At 36.7% G+C, this 22,141-nt stretch overlaps 1 protein-coding gene across 1 annotated transcript in view; it reads right to left on the bottom strand.

The window, feature by feature from the left end:
* The window catches only part of NSG2 (neuronal vesicle trafficking associated 2), a 51,461-nt gene extending 48,967 nt beyond the window's left edge, over positions 1-2,494 (bottom strand). Inside the window, exon 1 of the mRNA XM_063087991.1 lies at positions 2,366-2,494. Coding sequence (XP_062944061.1) covers positions 2,366-2,494 — 129 coding nt within the window. The remainder of the gene's footprint in view (positions 1-2,365) is intronic.
* Between the last annotated feature and the right edge of the window lie 19,647 nt (positions 2,495-22,141).

Raw genomic sequence — 22,141 nt, 5'->3', positions numbered from 1 at the left:
TCCAGGATGCTTTACCAAGTAGTGCTTTGGGAAGTCACTTTATCACTCTGTGTTTGAGTTTCTTTAAAATTTGGATCAAAGTAGTGACTCCCTTATTGGGTCTTATTAACTATTGAGAGGATGAAAAAAAATTGTGTGTGTGTGTGTGTGTGTGTGTGTGTACGTACATGTGGCTTAGGATAGCATCTAACATTTAGGAAGCACCTGAGAAATGGTTAACTACTATTCTCTTAACATTTTGTGCCAGGCACTTTACATATGAGGCCACAACCAACTTAGTTCTGACCCTTGTGAGGTAGGTGTGATCCTCCTCACTTCACAGAAAAGGAAACTGAGGTCCATCTGGTAGAAGACTTTGTCATGAGCATCAGAGGGAGTCTATGATGTGCCCTTGTAGGGATGTGTTTTTGTAGGGATATTTTTCAAGCTATGGGACAGTTTTTTGGTATATCTGGACTGGATGTTTAGTAGTTATTGAGCCTGTCCCCTTTCTCAAGGAGAGAAGGAAGCCTGTGGAGGTGGGTGATGAGAGTAAGGAGAGACAGAAATCACAGCCATCTCTGCATGACCTGCAGGTGTGTGGAAAGTTAGAGAGAGGTGACCTCACCACAGTCTCTTTTCCTTGCACACCTCTCAGGGACACGTGGATCTGCAAGACTGTCATTACTGGCCTCATGAAACCTCAAGAGAATATCCCTCCTTCTTCTCCCTAACTTCCACTTATATCTATGTTCAAAGTCCAGCATTTCCACTTACTCATTCTGTGAGCTTGGATAACCCACCAAATTTTCATCCATAAATGTGAGTGCATAATCCCTGACTCCTAGGAATAATGTTCACCTAAAACATTGGTTCCTGACTTAAGCTGCACACAGGAGTCACCTGGAGAGATTTCATCAATACCAATGCCTATGTTTCACCCACAGAGATTATGACAGAATTGTTCTGGGGTATGGCCTAGATGGCAGAAATTTTTAAATCTCTCAGGTGATTCTCATATACAAACAAAAACCCATAAACTAATATACATGCAGCAGATAATTAATACTATTCCATCACATTTCTTTAGTGTTATTGGCCTGTTCAAAATTTATTTTTAAAGCCTTTATTAGTTTCTCAGGATGGGTCAAGAATTTTTATTTTTGCCATCCCACCCCTGCACGTTCTCATACTAACTCAGCACTTTCAAAACAAATGACTCAACCCCCAGCCAATCAGCCAGACCCTTTATCTAGCTTTGGCTCCTCTTCCGTTGATTGGATGGAGTCAATTGGTTAAGACACACAATGTCCTTCTGGAGATGGCAATGAGAAAATCAAACAGATGGAATGATCCATTGTTTGCTCTTCAGCCAGGGAAGTCTATCATTTGCTTCCAAATCTCTCTGTTATACTGTGCAAAAGCTCACATTATAAAACTCCAAGTTCTCTCAGGTGTATCTTAAATGATAACATTTCTCCCACCTGTGTCCATGGGATAAATCTCCCCTCCCCTGTCTTTGTATGAATTCCCACCTCCATTCTTCATGGACTACTCCCATGTCAGGAGATGTGCCATCAGCCAGTCACTCATTTCCAGCCACGCCTCCCCCAAAGACATTCCACTCCAGCCATGTTGTTTCCCACAAGCTCTTTATGCTTTCAATATGTGTGCCTTAAATGCCTTTTCCTCTTGTGGTCTACCTGGAAGGTTGGACTCACCTTTAAAAGCCCAATTCAAATGTTCTCCTATGAAGTTTACCTAACCTGTCCTCCCAGTCCCATCCACAGACCTTCCTCACTCTCTCCCCACCTCAACAGAATTTATTTTTTCCACCTGTGTGCTCTCATAATCTTTGTAATTCTTGGGTATAGCATTTACCATGATGCATTAATTTAATTCATTATAATGGATGAGGATTTTGTAATTTTGTATTTTTATAACCAACTTCTAGTATAGGGACAGGGCCTTAGCAGGTAAAAACTGAATGCTTATTGTACTGAATTCAATTCTCTGTCTTCATATCCAAACCAGTCAATTTTTAAAACAGCTCTCCAGAATAATCAAGATGGATTTTCTCTGTCACCATCTAGAAGCTTATTAGTATTCATCTGCTGTGATAAAACTTTAATAAGGAAAGATTAATTTGCTTGCCCATGTATGCAGATATGAACAAAAAAATGAATAAACACTTACTGTAAATCTGAAATAACACGAGATGTTTTATCTCTGGAAGGAGTAAATACATTTTACCAGAAAGGGAGCATACCTGGCAGATGAAGGAATAAAAGGGTTTGGGAAGGTGAAATTTTTTGCAGTTTTATTTCCTGAGATGGAGGAAACCTGGGGGAGGGGTTGCTGACGAGAAGAAAAGTACCTGCTTTACCTTTTCTGGAGCAGGCAGCTGTAAGTGATTAACCTCCAAGGGAGTGATGAGAGGGACGGTCTGGAAGCCATCCTCAACCGAAGGTGGCTTGGTTCCCTTGTCACTGGGGTTACTGTTCAGCTTCACCATCCTTATGCCTTTCTTCCCAGACCTAAGGCAAACAGTGGGATTCTTGTTAGAGCAGGAGGTGAGGCAGGGAAAGAGGGGGCTGACGACAGAGAAAATAGCACCGTCCTTAACAGCTCCACTTGGGTGGTTTTCAAGCCAGTGATTAATCATTGATCCTGTGCTAGATTTCCTGACATGATTCCCATTGCCCATTAAAACTTCTTTAAGCATCAAAATACACCACCTGCCCACAGGGTTTAACAGCCTTTAAATTTGGGCAACTCAAGGAAAATCCCAAACCTCCAAAAATAATAAAAGCTTAAAACAAATACCCAAGACACTAGAGCTAAAGTATTTATATAATCCCAGAAAAAAGCTTATTCTTCAGCAAAGTGAAATTCTATTATTCTGGATCCTCCTGCAATATGATAAATTTCACCTCACCACCTTGGTTGCTATTTTATTATATTGGTTTTTCTTCAGCAATCCCCCTAAAACACAACAAATATGTTCAATGTTTCTGTGTGTACCCTTTTGCATCGTATGTATACTGTACATGAGATACAATTTCCCATAACAAAAAAGGCTGGCTTGAACCCGATTCTGTTATTCAGCCATGGAATGCCTCCATTTCCTCAATAGTGAGGGGCCGGGTTTTTTTGTTTGTTTGGTTTTGGGTTTTTTTTTTTTTTTTTTTTTTTTTTTGGTTCCATGGAAAGTTAGCAGCCCCCGTATTGCAAGATTGCCAACTAAATAAACAAATCACATTTATTCCTCTCCAGATCCCTTAGAAGTCAAACGGTGCTCCCACCCCACCCTCAAAAGCCCAGCACAACTGAATTTCTCTTTTCAGTCCTGCTGATGGAACGTTATTCAACAAAACAGGGTGATTGTGGGGGTGAAAGAGGTTGTAAAATATTGGAGGATATTGGGGAGTGGCTATAGCAAAAACAAATGCCTACTTACTGTGCTGCACTCTTGGGGGTCAGAGCAGATTCAAGTCAATTTGAAGAGGAGGAGTCCTCCCTCCTCAGCCCGAGCTTGTGGTGCTGAAAGGACAGCGCCTCGCGTGTGTCTGGATCGGGAGCTTCTGAGAGCGAGGCGTGAGCGAGCGGGGAAGAGCTCCTGGCAGCTGCCTGCCTGCTCGCTCGCGCCCCCTCCCACCGGGGAACGGGGAACGGGCTCCCACACCATCTGTCATCTGGCACCACCTGCTGTTTCTTATGCATGGCCACAACCACTGCACGGGGCAAAACGGTTTTAAGAAAGTGGGAGGGATTTTGGCCACACCAAATAAATAAATAAATAAATAAATAATCTGCACCATATAACAAGCAATCCTTGAGCCGCTGGAAAAACCGAAAAAGCAGGCACATTCATTAGGAGAAGACATTACCTCCTTAGACCTGCCAGAACAATATTATGAGACAGAATGTTTCAAGACCTACACTGTGCTCTGACTAGTGGTCAGAGAAGGGAAGGGAAACTGATATTTATTGTGTATCTCCTGTGCAATGGGCATTCTTCCAGCCTCTTTCAGACTACTTATTGGCAGAATGTGGCTTCTAATAGTACCTGCACGATGGAATTAGTGTGAAGAGTGAATAAGATAGCATAAGGAAAACATTTAGTACACAGCAGTGCACATGTCAAACACTGCATAAACATAAACTCTCACCATTACACTGTGATCATACAGGTCAGCTAAGGTCACAGAGCTGGTATTGCACCAGAACTGGGGTTTGAACCCTGATCCATTACCAAAGTTTGTATCCAGCCCATGACATTACATGAATTCCAGATTGTTGTCTGGAATTAGAGAGGGCAAAGTGTTAGTGTCAGCGCCGCCAAATTCAGGCCATATGGATGTTGGACATTTTGTATTCACTGTCTAAACTCCATTTCCTGATCTCTGATGTTAGAATAATAATATCTCCCTTGCAGAGTGGTTGTGAATATAAGAAGAGATTGTGCTCAAGGAAACCCCCTTTAACTCAAGGACAGGCTTCTGAATGGCTGAATTTGTCCATCCCTGGGGATTGCTCTTACACTCTCCTCAAACCCTCTGAGGACAAGACTGTCACCACTGGTTTCTCCCAGATGTGGTTGAAATCACTGTTGGCCATTCACCCCCAGCTGCAATGCTGTTTGCGATGTACTTCATGAGGTCCAGCTGTCTTGGCATTTGTAATAGCAACACCCTTTACTTCCAAAAAGTATAACAGTATCTTGGTTTGCATAAGTTGTTTGGTCACCTTAGTTAATGTCCACATGCTAAGCATATCATCTACAGCTACTATTTAGTAATGAAATGAGTGTGCATGTTTGTGTGTAAAGAGAGATGTTTCTGAGACAATAAAGGCTATAACACATCAGAGCTGACAAGGCACTATTAACAGAAGTATGCATTTATATAAGAGAAAGGTGTTCCAATAAATATTGGTCCTCCACTCCCTCCTTTCCAAAGATCTGAATGATTCTCAGGAGCAAGCCTTGTCTAAGGACAACACAACGTAGACAACCAATGGAGTCAATTGTGAACATGTGTTCAATCCTTTTTCCCATGCTGCCTCATGGGAAAAAGAAATTCCCTTTGACATGTCTCATAATGGTTCCACAAGCAGAAATTGCACTTTTAATAATTTCAAGCCAGAGGTCCTAAGAGTTTAGTGAGGTCCAGAAGAGGGCCTGTCTAATGGCGATGGAAAATCCAGGATTCCTGATATGTGAGCCTAAGAGAGAGGCTGCAAAAATAAACAGAGGACTGAAGTAATGTGGAAGTTCCTTCCCTTGTTGTAGAATGAGGTTTAGAGGTGCTTAATATAATAGAGTATTATTCTCCTATTGAATTATTTAAAATACCTTTGATAGTTGAAAAAAATCATAACATCTTCTAATGAGGTTTTCAGTGTATGTAGGTGTAATACATAAGACAGCTGCAACATAAAGAGTGGAGGACAAAGGGACCAATATGGTAATAACATTTCTATATTCCACTTGAAGTATTAAGTATTGATTCCAATTAATCTGTGAAAAGTTAAGTATGTGTGTTGAAATCTCTAGAGCAACCAAGAATATACAAAAAGATATAGCCAAAATGCAAAAGATAAATTAAAATAGAATACTAAAAAGCTGAAATAACCAACAGAACATAGAAATGGGAAAACAGATGAGCAAAAAAAAAAAAAATGAGGAAACAGAAGAAAACTAATAATGAAAGAGAAGACTTAAACTAAATGCATCAATAATTACATTAAGAGGGTTCTGGGAGGGAGTCAAGGGCAGCTGCTCCCTCCATCTGGAAGCAGGCAAGAGAGCAGTTTTCAGGGTCCTAGGTGGGATTCAAGAGCAGCTAACCTCATCTGCCCAGAAGCAGGCGAGAGAGCATGCCAAAAACACGAATTTTGTGCAGGTGGTCCACCACAACCAATGCCACAGCCACTGCTGCTACAAAAGTGGCTCAGCACCTCAGCAGTAGTCATAGCCACCATGCAGGCAGTCTTCCAGACTCTTGACTGCTTTGACACAAGCACAGTCACAAGCAGAGACCAGAAAAAGAAGAGGACATCTCTCTCCTCAAATCCCACTCCAAGTAACAGAAGAAGTAACTGCTCTACCAGATGACCAGACATCAACAAAGAGATACTAGAAATATGAAAATCCAAGAAAATATAGCACTACCAAAAGAATACAGTAATTCTCAAATACCAGACCCATAGAGCAGGAAACTTTCAAAATGACTGAAAAGCAACTTTGAGCAACAATATTAAGGAAACTCACTGAGATATGAAAAGATGCAGTTAGACAACACAATGAAATGTGAAAAAAATCCAGGATATGAAGGAGGAAATTTACAAAGAGATTAATACCTTACAAGAGAATGCAGCGGAACTCATGGAACTGAAAGATTCACTCAACAAAATAAAAAACACAATCAATAGCTTAAGAAACAGGTTAAAACAAGCAGAAGAAGTAATTTCTGAATTTGAAGATAATCTTTTTGAAATAACCAGGTGGACAAAAAAAGGAAAAAAGAAGTTTAAAAAATGAAGAAAATCTAAGAGAGTGAGCAGGCAACCTTAAGCACACAATATTTGAATCCTGGGTGTTCCAGAAGGGGAGGAGAAATGAAAAGGCATGGAAAACTTATTCAATGAAATAATAATGGAAAACTTCCCAGGAATAGGGAGAGACATAGGCCTTCAGATCCAGGAGGCTCAAAGATCCCTAAACAGACTCAACTCAAAAAGATCCTCTTCAAGACACATTAAAGTCAAACCGACAAAGCTCAAAGACAAACAGAGAATCTGTAAGGAAGCAAGAGAAAAGCATCAAGTCACCTATGAGGGAGCCCCCATCAGAGGAACAGCAGACTTCTCAACAGAAACTCTATAGGCCAGAAGAAAATGGGATGATATATTCAAACTACTAAAAGCAAAAAACTGCCAGCTAAGAATACTACATTCAGCAAGGCTATCCTTCAGAAATGAGGGGAAAATAATGTATTTTCCAGACAAACAAAACCTGCAGGAGTTCACCACCACACAACCAGCCCTACAAGAAATCCTCAAGGAAGTCTTGCATTTGGAATCCGAAAAATGAACATCACTACCACAAATACACAAGTAAAAACAAAACCTACTGGTAGAACAAAAATGCAAATGAGAAAGAGAAAGAACTAAATTTTACCACTGCAAAATCCGTAATGACAATGTAACAATGTCCCTGCTTTATTTCTGATTTTAGTAATTTTGGTCTTCTTTCTTTTTTTTCTTGGTCAGTCTAGATAAAAGTTTGCAAATTTGACCGATCTTTTTAAAGAATCAGCTTTTGTTTTTGTAGTTTCTCTCTATTGTTTTTTAATTCCCTATTTCATAAATTTCTGTTGTAATCTTTGTTATTTCCTACTTATATTTTCTTTTGGTTTAGTTTGCTATTCTTTTTATATTTTCTTAAGGTAGAAGTTTACATTACTGATTTGAGATTTTTCTTATTTTTAGTATAAGTGTTGACAAGTATAAATTTTCCTCTAAGTACTGCATGAGCCCTGCATCCTACAGATTTTGATATGTTGTGCTTTGATTTTTATCTCAAAGTACTCTCTAATTTCCCTGTGATCTTTCTTTTTACCCATTGTTTAATTAGGAGAGTGTTGTTTAATTTCCACACATTTTTGAGTTTTCTAAATTTCTTTCTATTATTGTGGTCAGAGAACACATTTTCTAACATTTTCTACTATCTTAGTATTTTTAAATGTAGTAAGACTTGCTTTGTGGCCAAGAATAAAAATAGAATAATATTAAATAAGTAAACAAAACAACAATCCATATGGCCTGGCACCTAAAAAGCATTAGATACAAATTGTTTAAAAATAGAGATTGCAGACATTAAAAAAGATACTTGCGGCATTAAGGAACAAGCTCAGTGAAAATAGAGTATTTAATTTAATTTAATTTTTATTGCAAAAAGAACTCTTAAAAATGGATTAGAAAAATCTAAGAAGAAATTTGGTGAAGGACATGAGCAGATAAGTCACACACCCCAAAGAAACACATTTAACTCATAAGAATATTCTAAGATCTGGTTGTGGTTGGGGGTGTGTATGGCCCACAGCTCCTGTCTCAGGACCCCCAGGCATCTTGGCTGGCTCCATTGCTGGCCGGGATGTAGACAGGGGTATGGCAAGGGCCCTCTGCCTCATCTCAGGATACCTGGGTGTCTCAGCTGGCTCTTTGCTGACCTGGATATGGGAGGCCCTCAGACCCCATCTCCGGACTCCCACACATCTCAGCTGGCTCCATTGCTGGCCTGGATGTGTTCATGGGAGTGGTGAAGACCCTCAAAAATAGAGAATTTTAAATCTCAAATATAGTATTTTTAATTTAGCAAATGAAACATGAAATCTTCAAATGTGGGGGAATAGAGCAATATCTAATAAATTCTTCAAAGAATTTTACTTATTTTGAAAAGTTTACTCAATTCTTTCCCTTAGATTTTCTCAAACTTATTGAGAAGTTCCCCTGACCCTTTCAAAAGAATCTCTCTCTTTTCTTTTTTTCTTTTTTTTTCTTTTTTTTTTTTGGCTGCTTAGTCATTGAAATTAGTAATCATTTCATGCAATATAAAGGGTCACAAAAAATGTTTACATTGCGTAATGATAAAATAATAAATAAATAAATAAAATTATATTAAATGTAAATGATCTAAACAAACCAATTAAACACAGTTTGTTAAAGTGGAGGAAAAATATGAATCAAGTATATGCTGTCAACAAGAAACTTACTTCAAATATAATAATATGACTAGGTTAAAAGTAAAGGAATGAGATTTTGGCTTTCAGCACAGAGGAAGACAAGGTGCAATAGTCTTCTGTCATTTCACACCTGCTTTCACCCAACACTAGCCACCTCTTCCATGCTGTTCAGGTTTGACCACAACAAGATCAAGTTGTGTACCTGAAAATTGGAAAAAGTCAGTGCCACATTTGCCCTGACCCCTAAGATCAACTTCCTGGGTCTGTCTCCAAAAAGAGTTGGTAAGTAATGGCCAACAGATACATGAAAAAATGCTCAACATCACTCAGCATCAGGGAAATACAACACAAAACCACACTGAGATATCATCTCACTCCAGTTAAACAGGCTGCTATCAATAAGACAGAGAATAACAAGTGCTAGCAAGGATGTGAAGAAAGGGGAACCCTCCTCCACTGTTGGTGGGATGGTAAATTAGTGAAGCTGTTATGGAAAACAGTATGGAGGTTTTTCAGACAACTAGAGATAGAACTACTATACAATCCAGCAATCCTACTGCTGGGTATATACCAAAAGAAGGGAAATCATCATGTCAAAAAGATACCTGCATTCCCATATTTATTACAGATCTATTTATAATAGCCAAGAGTTGGAACCAACCAAAATGTCCATCATTGGATGACTGGATAAGGAAAATGTGGTATATTTACACAAGGGAATACTAGTCAGCCATAAAAAAGGATGAAATACTACCATTCACAGCAACATGGATGAACTTAGAAAAAATTATGTTAAGTGAAATAAGCCAGGCACAGAAAGAGAAATACCACATGTCCTCACTCATAAGTGGGAGCAAAAGAAAGAAAGAAAGAGAGAAAGAGGAAAGAAAGAAAGAAAGAAAGAAAGAAAGAAAGAAAGAAAGAAAGAAAGAAAGAAAGAAAGAAAGAAAGAAAGAAAGAAAGAAAGAAAGAAAGAAAGAAAGAAAGAAAGAAAGAAAGAGAAAGAAAGAAAGATAGAAAGAGAGAGAGAAAGAAAGAAAGAAAGAGAGAAAGAGAGAAAGAGAGAAAGATAGAAAGAGAGAAAGAGAGAAAGAAAGAAAGAGAGATAGAAAGAAAGAAAGAAAGAAAGAGAGAAAGAAAGAAAGAGAGAGAGAAAGAAAGAAAGAGAGAGAGAAAGAAAGAAAGAAAGAGAGAAAGAGAGAAAGAAAGAAAGAGAGAGAAAGAGAGAAAGAGAGAAAGAAAGAAAGAGAGAGAGAGAAAGAAAGATAGAAAAAAAGAAAGAAAGAGAGAGAGAGAGAAAGAAAGACAGAAAGAAAGAGAGAGAGAAAGAAAGAGAGAAAATAAAGAACAATCAAAATAATACATTGAACTTTCAAAAGGAGAGAACAGAGCTGAGTTTACCAGAGGTGGGAAAGGGGAAGGGGTCGGGGGGAAGTAATGAAGAAATTGGTAAAGGGCCATGAAAAGCAATTACATTGTATAATGTTGACTATACTAATTATCCTGATTTGAGCATCACATATTGCACACAGGTATTGATATTCAACTATGTACCCCACAGATATGTACAATCAGCTATGTTATGTTTCAATGATTTTAAAAGGGGTGAATGTTGGTAATGATATCGCCAAGAAAACTGGTGCCTGGAAGGGCCTAAGGATTACAGTGAACCTGACCATTCAGAACACACAGGCTCTGGCTGAGGTGGTACATTCTTCCTCAGCCCTGATCATCACACTCAGTCCTCAAGAATCACCCAGAAACAGAAAGAAGCAGAAAAACAGTAAGCAGAGTGGAAATATCACTTTTGATGAGATTGTCAACATAGACTGACCATGCAGCACTAATCTTTAGCTAGAGAACTTTCTCTCTGGAACCCTTAAAGAGATCTCGGGGAGTGCCAAGTCTGTTGGCTGCAGTGTTGATGGCCACCACCCTCATAACATCACAGATGACATTAACAGTGGTGCAGTGGAATGTCCAGCTAGTTAAAACTACAAAGGAAAATATATCAATGAAAGACAACCAGAAAAAATCAAAAGCAAAGTAATGAAAAAAGGAACACCATGATAACACTGACTGAAAGAGAACTAAATTAGCTATGTTGATCTCAGATAGACTACAGAGCAAAGAAAATAACAGAGAAAAAGAGGGACATTACATATGATAAAAGGGTGAGAAGACATAACAATCCTAAATGTGTATGAATCTAATAACAAAGCTTCAATATATCTGCAGTAAAACTGACAGAACTAAAAGCAGAAATAGACAAGACCGCAATTTTACTTACAGACTTCAATACCTCTCTCACTCAATTGATAAAGCAAACAGAAAATCAGCAGGGATACAAAGTAGGGTTTCTCAACTTCAGCGTTATTAACACTTCAGACTGGATAATTATTGAGGGGCAGGGAGCAGTCCTGTGTTTTCTAGGATATTTATTAGTGTTCCTTGTCTCTATGACTAGATGCTAGCTGCATCCTCCTCTAAGTTGTGACAACCAAAAATGCCTCCAGAAATTGACAAATGTCTACTGGAAGAAGTGGGGGAGAGGGTGCAAAACCATCCCTTGCTATAGAAGAACCAGACAATATCATCATCCTACTGGACCTAATTGACATTTATAGAATTCTCCTCCCAACCACAGGAGAATAAATATTCTTTTTAAGGAACACTTACCAAGATAAACTATGTCTTAAATTATAAAATAAACCTGAACAGATTTTTAAAATTGAGGTGATACAAAGAATGTTCTCTGACCATAATAAAATGAGACCAGAAATCAATGACAGAATAATAACAGGAAAATCTCCAAACAGCTGGAAATTAAATAACACACTTCTAAGCAATCCACGTCAAAGAGAAAGTCTCAAGAAAAAATTAGGAAAAATATTTGAACTGAACAAAAATGAAAATACAATATATCAAAATTTGGGGAATGCAGATAAAGCAGTACTTAGAGGGAAATTTACAGCATCAAATGTGTATATTTTAAATGAAGAAAGGTCTCAAACAAGCAATCTAAGCTGTCACTCAGAAAAAAAGAAAAGCAACGGGGCTGGTCCATGTCTCACTTGTGAGAGTGTGGTGCTGATAATACCAAGGCCATGGGTTCGGATCCCAATATAGGGATGGCTGGTTAGCTCACTTGTGAGAGCGTGGTACTGACAACACCAAGTCAAGGGTTAAGATCCCCTTACCGGTCATCTTTAAAAAAAAAAAGAAAAAAGAAAAGAAAAATAACCCCAAAGCAAGCAGAAGGAAAGAGATAAAAAAAGAGTAGAAAGTAATAAAACTGAAATGGAAAAACAATAGAGAAAACTAATTAAACCAAAAACTTGTTCTTTGAAAAGATCAACAAATTTGATAAACCTCTAGAAAGACTGACAAAGAGAAAAGAGAGAATACATGAATTACCAATATCATGAATGAATGAGCAGATAACACTTCAGAGCATGCAGATATTAAAAGAATAATAAGAAACTAATACAAGCAACCCAATTTACATAAATATGAGGAAGCAGATTAAATAGACCAATTCCTCAAAAACTATACATTATCAAAACTCACCCAAGATGAAATGATAACCTGAATAGTCCTTACTATTAAGGAAATAATATTTGTAGTTAAAATCTTCCCCCCAAAAAGGAATCTTCAAGCCTAGATAGTTTCACTGGTGAATTCAACCACATATTTTTAAAAGAAATAACACCAGTTCTATACAATCTCTTCCAGAAAATAGAAGAGGCGATAAACAGTTTCCAACCCATTTTTGTGAGGTCAGCACTACCTTGATACCAAAATCAAGCAGAGATAGTACAAGACAAGAAAACCGCAGGCCAATATACCTCATAAACGTAGGTGCAAAAGTCTTCAACAAAATGTTAGAAAATCAAATCCAGCAATAGACAAAAAGAGTAATACACCATGAACAAGTGGGTTTTTTCCTAGGAGTAGAATTGATGTAGAAAAGGCATTAAATAAAATTTAACATCTGTTCACAATAAAAACCAGAAAAATGGGAATAGAAATAAACTTCCTCAACCTAATAAAGGACATCTTTAAAAAAAATAATAATAAAGCTAATGTCATACTTAATGGTAAAAGATTTAATAGACTGAATGCCTTCTTCCTAAGACCTGGAACATGGCAAGAAAGTCCATTTTCACCATTTTATTCAACATCATACTTGGAAGTATACTAGCTAGTACAATAAGGCATGAAAAACAAATAAGACACATACAGATTGGAAAGGAAGAAATAAAACTATCCTTATTTGCAGAAATGATTGTTTTTATAGAAAATCCCAAGAAATCTATTTTTAAAATTCCTAGAAATAATAGCTGGGTTTAGCAAAGTCATGAATAAATGGATGTGCAAAAGTTGATTATATTTTCATATATAATGAAAATATATAGTGAAAAATTAGAAACAAAAAATGTTTTTAAAATACCACTTACAATAACGTCCCAAAATAAAAAACCTTGGTATAAATCTAGCAAAATACATACATATAGGATCTGTATGGTGAAAACTACAGAATGCTTGTGAAAGAGCTCAAACATCTAAATAATTGAAAACACACCAAGATCATATATTGGATACTCAACAAACTAATGATGTCAATTCTCTAAAAATTGGCCTATGAATCAATTTTTACTTCTAATCTCCAGCAGGAATTTTTTCAGATAAACAAGATCATTCTAAAATGTCCACAGAAGGGCGAATGGACTAGAATAACCAAAATAATTCATTTTTTAAAAGAAAAATAAAATAAAATTAGAGAAATAGCACTACCCATTTTTAAGACTTACTATAAGGCTACAGTACTTTAGACTGCATTATATTGGCAATGCTATAGCATCTATAGACATACAGATTAATGGAAGGGAATTGACACCAAAAGCACAATCTATAAAAAATAAGATTGATAAATTGGAGTTCATCAAATTGTCAAACCTTCTTTGCCAAAGATATTGTTCAGAGGAATTAAAAGACAAGCTGCAGAGTGGGAGAATATATTTGCAAATCATATACCTGACGACAGACTTGTAGCTAGAATATATAAAGAACTCTCAAAACTCAAGAATAAGAAAACAAACAACCCAATTAAAAATTGGGCAAAAAACTTGAACAAACATTTTATCAAAGATGAATAAATAGCAAATAAACACATTAAATGATGTTCAAAATTATTAACCATCAGGGCCCTGAAAGAGGATATAATTAAATTAATCAGCCTTTATGTGAATGAGACTATCAGATCCCTTCCCAAGAGTTCATTTTTATAGGGAAAGAAATGGAGCATGATTAAATGGAAGAAAGAAGCTCAAAGGAAAGGAGAAAATGCTTAAAGGTAAATGTCAGCTGAGTCCCAACTTTGTCCAAGGAGGCAATAATGGAGAGTGGGAAAAGCATGGACCATGAGATCAGACATGGGATTTTTGGATCCACCTCCCATATGGTTCCAGATATTAAACAACTCACAGTCCAATAAAAGAAATAGACTCACTAACAATTGCATAGGTCTTCCAATCACATAGGCACTGTGATAAAGACGTATGCATTGTGCCTTAATCTTTATGACAAATCTCTGAAGTAACAATAATAACTGACATTTGAGTACTTGCTATGTGCCAAACACCAGTCTAAAGTACATATCACGTGTAATATCACATAATTCTTACAGATGAGAAAGCCAAAGCTCAGAGAAGTGACTTCCCAATGTCAAAAACTAGGAAGCCACAAAATTGGAAATCAAGTCTCTCTGAATCCAGACACTAACATGACCACTATGATAAAGAGAAGCACATGCTGTGGTAGGAGTAGAGTACAGAGGAAGAATCCATTACCCACCCAGTCCTAGCCTAGAGACAGAAAAGTTTTCTGAGAGGAAGTCTTTGCTGAGACCTGATAACAAATGAGAGTCAGGAAGGCAAAGAAAGTAAAGTTTTGTGCAAAGGCCTAATCAATTCCCAGGAATGATGAGTAGTTTGATCTGATTGGAGTATAGGTGGGGCAGTCAAGAAATTAAGGAGAGTTCAGGTAGGAAAAGTGTTTCCTGAATATTGCATTCATCAGGACTCTTGTGGTTTCAAGCAACAAGTTTGTGAAGCTACCCTAGACAGAATCAGAAATGTATTGGTTCAAGTAGCCCAATTTCAGAAACTACAGAGATCTATCTATCTTTCTGTCTGTCTGTCTATTCATCCATCCATCCATCTATTCCTCTTTTGTTTCTTCGTCTGTCTATGTTAACTTTCTCAGATCATCTTCCTCCATAAGACAGAAGTTAAGACTAATAAAAGCCGTCAGGACCACCTGTCATTGTTGCCTCTGAGATTCCTTTCTCAGAAGTGTATTGCTCAATTTCCAAACATTTGAGGGTTCTTCTAGATATATTTCTCATCAGTAATAATCAATAACATTGTACTGTGGTCAGAGAAAATATTACTTGCGATTTAATTCCTTCACAATTTGTTAAGACTTACTCTATGGCTCAGCATATAGCCAACTTTGGTAAATGTTTCATGTGCACTTAAAAAGAATGTATATTCTTTTATTGTTGGGTGCAAAGTTCTATAAAGGTCAGCATGATCAGATTGCTTTATCATACTGTTCAAATCTTCTGCTCACTACTAGTTTTCTTGTCTGCTTGTTCTGTTAATAACTACTAGTAAGCATGCTAAAATCTCTCAATATAATTGCAGACTTATTTCTCTTTTTATTTCTGCTAATTTTTGCTTTGTATATTTGAGGCTATGCAATTAGATAAACATAAATTGAGAATTCTTTCTGGTGGGTTAACCCTTTTTATCATTACTAAGTGTCCTTATATCTCTGCAACTACTTCTTGTCTTAAAGCCTGCTTTATCTGGTTCTAAAGTAGCTATACCAGCTTTCTTTCAGTTAATGTTTGTATGGTAAATGCCTTTTCATCCTTTAACTTCAAGTCTCTCTGGATCCTTATGTTTGAGGTATGCTTCTTATAAGCAGCACATAAATGAGGTTTTGAATTTTATCCAGTCTGAAAATCTTTATCTTTTTTTATTGGTTATGAATATTCATAGGATACATAGCTAATTGTCACCCTTCATGCCCATGATGTGGGGGCCAGATTCTACTGGCTGTATACTCATTACAACAAATTGCATTTGTACCCCATGTCCCTCCCCCAACTATCACCAACCTCCCTCCCCCTGCCAACTTCCCCCCCCCACTATACTTTGTAGCCCAAGGAATGTTCTCTCCCTCTGCAAGTCCAACACACTACTGTGGTCTTTCTTTCCTTCCTTCTGTCTCTCTTAGCTCCCACATATGAGTGAGTATATGACGTATTTATCCCTCTGTGCATTGCTTATTTCACTCAACATAAGTTTCTCCAAGCTCATCCATGCTGTTGCAAATGGGAGAATTTCATTCTTTTTTATGGCAGGGTAGTATTCCATGGTGTATATATCCCACAGTTTCTTATCCAATCATCCATCAATGGACATGTAGGTTGGTTCCATATCTTGTCTATTGTAAACAAAGCTGCAATGAACATGGGAGTGCAGGAATCCTTCGACATGATGATTTCCATTCCTCTGGGTATATACCCAGAGGAGGGATTCCTGGATTGTATGGAAGATCTATCTGTAGTTGTTTGAGAAATCTTCATACTGTTTTCCATAGTGGTTGTACTAATTTACAGTCCCACCAACAGTATAGGAGTGTTCCCTTCCCTCCACACCCTCGCCAGATTTGTTATTCACCATCTTTTTGATTATAGCCAGTCTAACTGGGGTGAGGTGGTATCTCAATGTAGTTTTAGTTTGCATTTCCCTGGTGACTAGTGATGTTGAGCATTTTTTCATGTACCTGTTGGACATTTTTATGTCTTCCTTTGAAAAATATCTACTCAGCTCTTTTTCCCACTTTTTAATTGTTTTTTTTTTTAACTATGTAATTGTTTGAGTTCCTTGTATATTATGGATATTAATCCCTTGTCAGATGCATAGGTAGCAAAAATTTTCTCCCACTCTGTAAGTTGTCATTTCATTCTGTTGATGGTTTCCTTTGCTGTGCAGAAGATTTCAGTTTGATATAGTCCCATTTGTTTATTTTTTATTTTGCTGCTTGTGCTTTCAGGCTCCTGTTCATGAAGTCTGTGTTCAGACCTAGTTGCTGGAGTGTTTCACCTATATTTTCCCATAGTAATTTTACAGTTCAGGGTCTTATACTTAAGTCTTTAATCCATTTTGAGTTGATTTTAGTGTATGGTGAAAGATGCATATCTAGTTTCATTCTTCTGCATATGGATATCCAGTTTTCCCAGAACCACTTATGGAAGAAGCAGTCTTTGTTGTCTTTGTCCAATATCAGATGGCTATAAGCCTAAGGAGTGATTTCTGGGTTCTCGATTCTACTCCATTGCTCTGAATGTCTATTTTTATACCAGTACCATTCTGTTTGGTTACAATAGCTTTGAGGTATAATTTGAAGTCAGGTAGTGTTATGCCTCTGGCTTTATTTTTTTTTATTTATTTATTTTTTTGCACAGAATTGGTTTGACTATTTGGGGTCTTTTGTTGTTCCATATGAAAGGTAAGGGTTTTTTTCCCCATTTCTGTAAAGAATGTCATTGCTATATGGATAGGGATTGCATTGAATCTGTAGATCACTTTGGTTAGTATAGACATTTTCACGATGTTAATCCTTCCAATCCAGGAGCATGGAATATCTTTCCATCTTTTTGTGTCTTCTTTAATTTCTTTCAGAAGTGGTTTATAGTTCTCATTATAGAGGTCTTTCACCTCCTTGGTTAAATTGATCTCTAAGTTTTTTGTGTGTGTGTGACAATTGTAAATGGGCTTACTTTCTTTATCTCTCTTTCTGTTAGTTCGTTATTTGGGTATATAAATGCAACTGATTTAGGGGCATTTATTTTGTGTCCTGCAACATTACTGAAGTTATTAACTAGCTCTAGGAGTTTTTTGATAGAGTCTTTAGGTTTTTCTATATATAGTATCATGTCATCTGCACATAGAGACAGTTTGACTTCATCTTTTTGAGTCTGGATTCCCTTTATTTCTTTCTCTTGCCTGATTGCTCTGGCTAGTACCTCCAGTACTATGTTAAATAGTAGTGGAGAGAGTGGGCATCCTTGTCTTGTTCCTGCTTTTAAGGGAAAGGCCCTCAGTTTTTCCCCATTCAGGACGATACTGGCAGTGGGTTTGTCACAAATGGCTTTTATTGTGTTGAGATACTTTCCTTCTATATCTAATTTGTTGAGAGTCTTTATCACGAAGTGATGTTGAATTTTGTCAAATGCTTTTTCAGCATCTATTGAGATAATCATATGATCTTTGTCCTTGAGTTTGTTGATGTGATTTATCACATTTGTTGACTTTCATATGTTGAACCATCCTTGCATTTGGCATCCCTGGGATGAATCCCAGGGATGATCATAGTGTATAATTGATGTGTATATTGATCATAGCATGTAATTTTTTTAATGTGTTGTTGTATTCTGATTGCTGATATTTTGTTGAGGACTTTGCATCTATGTTCATCAAGGATACTGGCCTGTAATTTTCTTTTTCTGTTGTGTCTTTATCTGGTTTTGGTATCAGAGTTATGTTGGCCTCATAGAATCAGTTTGGGAGACTGGCTTCTGTTTCAACTGTTTGGAATAGTTTGAGGAGAATTGGTAGCAACTCCTCTTTAAAAGTTTGATAGAATTCAGCTGTAAAGCCTTCTGAACCTGTACTTTTCTTTGTTGGAAGATTGCCAATTATCACTTCAATCTCATTGCTTGTTATTGGTCTGTTCAGGTTTTCTATCTCTTCTTGGTTCAGTCTTGGTACTTTGTGGGTGTCTAGAAACTTACCCATATCTTCCAGATTTTCATATTTGTTGTCACACAGTTGTTTTTAATAGTCTCTAATGATTCTTTGTATTTCTGTGGTTTCAGTTGTTATGACTCCCTTTTCATTTCTGATTTTTGTTATTTGGGTCTTCTCTCTTCTTTTCTTTTGTTAACCTAGCTAATGGTTTGTCTATTTTATTTATTGTCTCAAAAAACCAGCTTTTTGTTTTGTTGATCTTTTCTATTGTTTTTTGGATCTCAATTTCACTTAGTTCTGCTCTGATCTTAATTATTTCTTTCCATCTACTACCTATAGGTTTGGATTGTTGTTTTTCAAGTTCTTTGAGGCATAGTGTTGTCATTTATTTGAAGTCTTTCCATTGTTTCGATGCAAGCATTTACTGCAATAAATTTGCCTCTTAGTACTGCTTTTGCCATATGCCACAGGTTTTGGTATGATGTATCTTTATTTTCATTAGTTTCAAGAAATTTTTTGATTTCCTGTTTAATTTCTTCTTGGACCCATAGGTCATTTGGGAGGCTATTATTCAGTTTCCATGTATTTGTATAGTTTCCAGAGTTTCTCTTATTATTAATTTCCAATTTTAGTCCATTGTGGTCTGCAAAGATACTTGGAATGGTTTCAATTTTTTTAAATTTGCTGAGACTAGATTTGTGACCTAATATGTCATCTATCCTGGAGAATGTTCCATGAGCTGATGAGAAGAAAGTATATTCTTTATTTCTTGGGTGAAATGTTCTTTAGATATCTGCCAGGTTCAGTTTGTGTAAGGTGTAGATTAAATCCTGTGTCTCTTTGCTGACTTGTTGCCTGGAAGATCTGTCCCATATTGAGAGAGGGGTGTTCAGATAATCCACTATTAATGTATTAGGGCCTATTTCTTTCTCTGGGTCTAAGAGTGTTTGCTTTATATACCTGGGTGCTCTGGTATTGGGTGCACATATATTTATGATTGTTATGTCTTCTAGCTGGATAGATCCTTTTAACATTATATAGTGGCCTTCTTTGTCTCTTTTTATGTTTTTCAGCTTAAAGTCTACTTTGTCTGATATAAGAATAGCTACTCCTGCTCGTTTTTGGTTTCCATTTGCCTGGTGTATCTTTTCCATTCCTTCACTTTTAGTCTGTGTATGTCTCTATAGGTGAGGTGGGTCTCTTGAAGACAGCATATACTTGGGTATAGCTTTTTAATCCAATCAGTCAGCCTGTGTCTTTTGACTGGGGAGTTTAGTCCATCCACATTTAGGGTAGTTATTGACAAGTGTCGCTTAATTCCTGTCATTTAATTGCTTCTTATTTAGATGGCTTAAATATCTTTTGATCATTATTTCCCCTTTTATTTCTCCTCTTCAATGTTAGTTGGAAATTTAAGATGGGTTGATTTAGCTTCTTTTTCTTTCTTGCTGGCATTTTTGTTTTAATGGTGGGGGGGGGTTGTTTTTATTTGTTTTTTATTTTTTTGACAGGTAAGGGGATTGCAACCCTCAGCACAGTGTTGTCTGCACCATGCTCAGCCAGTGAGCACACCGTCCATCCCTATATAGGATCCAAACCTGCGGCCTCGGTGCTACCAGTGCCGCACTCTCTTTAGTGAGCCACAGGGCCGGCCCTAATGGTGAGTTTTACTCTTTCTTGTGTATTTGTGATAGTATTCACCATTATTCAGATTCCAGATGAATGAATGCCTTGAGAATTTCTTGCAGGGATGATCAGGTGGTGGTGAACTACCAGAACTTTTGTTTGTCTGGGATATACACTATTTCTCCCTCATTTCTGAAGGAGAGCCCTGCTGGGTAAAGAATTCTTGGCAGGCAATTTTCTTCTTTCAGTATTTTGAATATATCATTCCACTTTCTTCTGGCCTGTAGGATTTCAGTTGAGAAGTCTGCTATTAGTCTGATGGGGGGACCCCTATAAGTGACCTGGTGCTTTTCTCTTGTTGCTTTTAGAATTATCTCTTTGTCTTTGAGCTTTGAAAATTTAACTATAATGTGTCTAGGGGAGGATATTTTTGAATTTAATCTGTTTGGGGACCTTTGAGCTTCCTGGATCTGAAGGTCCGTATGTCACCCTATACCTGGGAAGTTTTCTGTTATTATTTCCTTGAATAGATTTTCAATACCTTTTCATTTCTCTTCCCCTTCTGGGAAACCAACAATTTGGATGTTAGAGCACTTGAGGTTGTCTGCTATCTCTCTTAGGTTTTCCTCATTGTTTTTAATTCTTTTTTTCCTTTTTTTTTGTCTGCCTGAGTTATTTCAAAAAGACCATCTTCAAGATCTGAAATTCTTTCTTCTGCTTGCTCTACCATGCTGCTCAAGCTCTCAGTTGTGTTTTTTATTTCAAATAACACAAATGAAATGAAAATATTTATCTTTTGATTGAATTATTTAGTACATTTATATTGAATATAATTATTGATATGTTTGAGTTTATTCTGACATCTTACTAATCTCACTATTTGTTTTCTTTCTGTTGTATTTCTTTCTTTCTTTTCTTTTTCTTTTTTTTTTTTTTCTGGCTTCTGGCAGGTGTGGGGATCTGAACCCTTGACCTTGGTGTTGTAACACAGAGCTCTATCCAACTGAGCTAACTAGCCAGCCTCCTTACTATTTGTTTTCTATGTGTCCCATCTGTTTTTAATTCATTTCTTTCTCCTTTCTTGACTTCTTTTGGGTTATGTAAATATTTTTGTTACATTTTCACCTATATTTGTTTTTACTTCCTTTTTATTACTTCAGTCATTACTCTAGAGATTACAATATACATCTTTGACTTATTATAGTCTAATATAACTTAACATTTATACTTCTCAAACAATGCAAGGACTTTAGAACAATTTAACTACATTCATATCCTCCTACCTTTGTGCTCTTGTTTTCATAAATTTTAATTATACATATATTTAAAACCCATCATACACTATTATTGTAATGAAGTTTTAGTAAGTCAATATCCATGTAGATTTACCCAGATGTTTCTCTTTTACATTATTCTCTATTACTGTCTGCATTACTAGGCTTCCATCTAAAATCACTTCATTCTATCTAAAGAATACTTTCTAGTATTAATTTCAGTGTGGCTTTGTTGACAATAAGTTCTCTCATTTTTTGTCTGTCTGGTATTGTCCTTCATTTTTAAAGAATATTTTTGTTGAGTATAAAATTATAGGTTGGCTGTGGATTTTATTTTTTAGCACTTTAAAGATGCATCTCATTGTTTTTATTTCTCTTGAAAAATCAGCTATTCATCTTATTAATAATCCTTTTAAGATAAAGTTTCTTTTTTAATCTAGGTCCCTGTAATATTTTCTCTTGGCTTTAGTTTTCAGCAACTTTTGGTTTTGTTCTTGTTTTTTTATTTATTGAAACATAATTGATTATACATATCTGTGGTGTACAGCATGGAATGTCTATATCTGTGTGCAATATGTGATGCTCAAATCAGCATAATTAGTATAGTCACCATTACACAATGTAATCACTTTTGGTGGCCCTTTTCCAGTTTCTCCCTACCCCAACTTCCCCCTCCCCCTTTCCCACC

Source organism: Cynocephalus volans, chromosome 2 (genome assembly GCF_027409185.1).
Source record: "Cynocephalus volans isolate mCynVol1 chromosome 2, mCynVol1.pri, whole genome shotgun sequence".
Taxonomy (NCBI): Eukaryota; Metazoa; Chordata; class Mammalia; order Dermoptera; family Cynocephalidae; genus Cynocephalus; species Cynocephalus volans.
The sequence above is the reverse complement of the archived record's forward strand: the minus strand, read 5'-3'. Positions and strand labels throughout refer to the sequence as shown.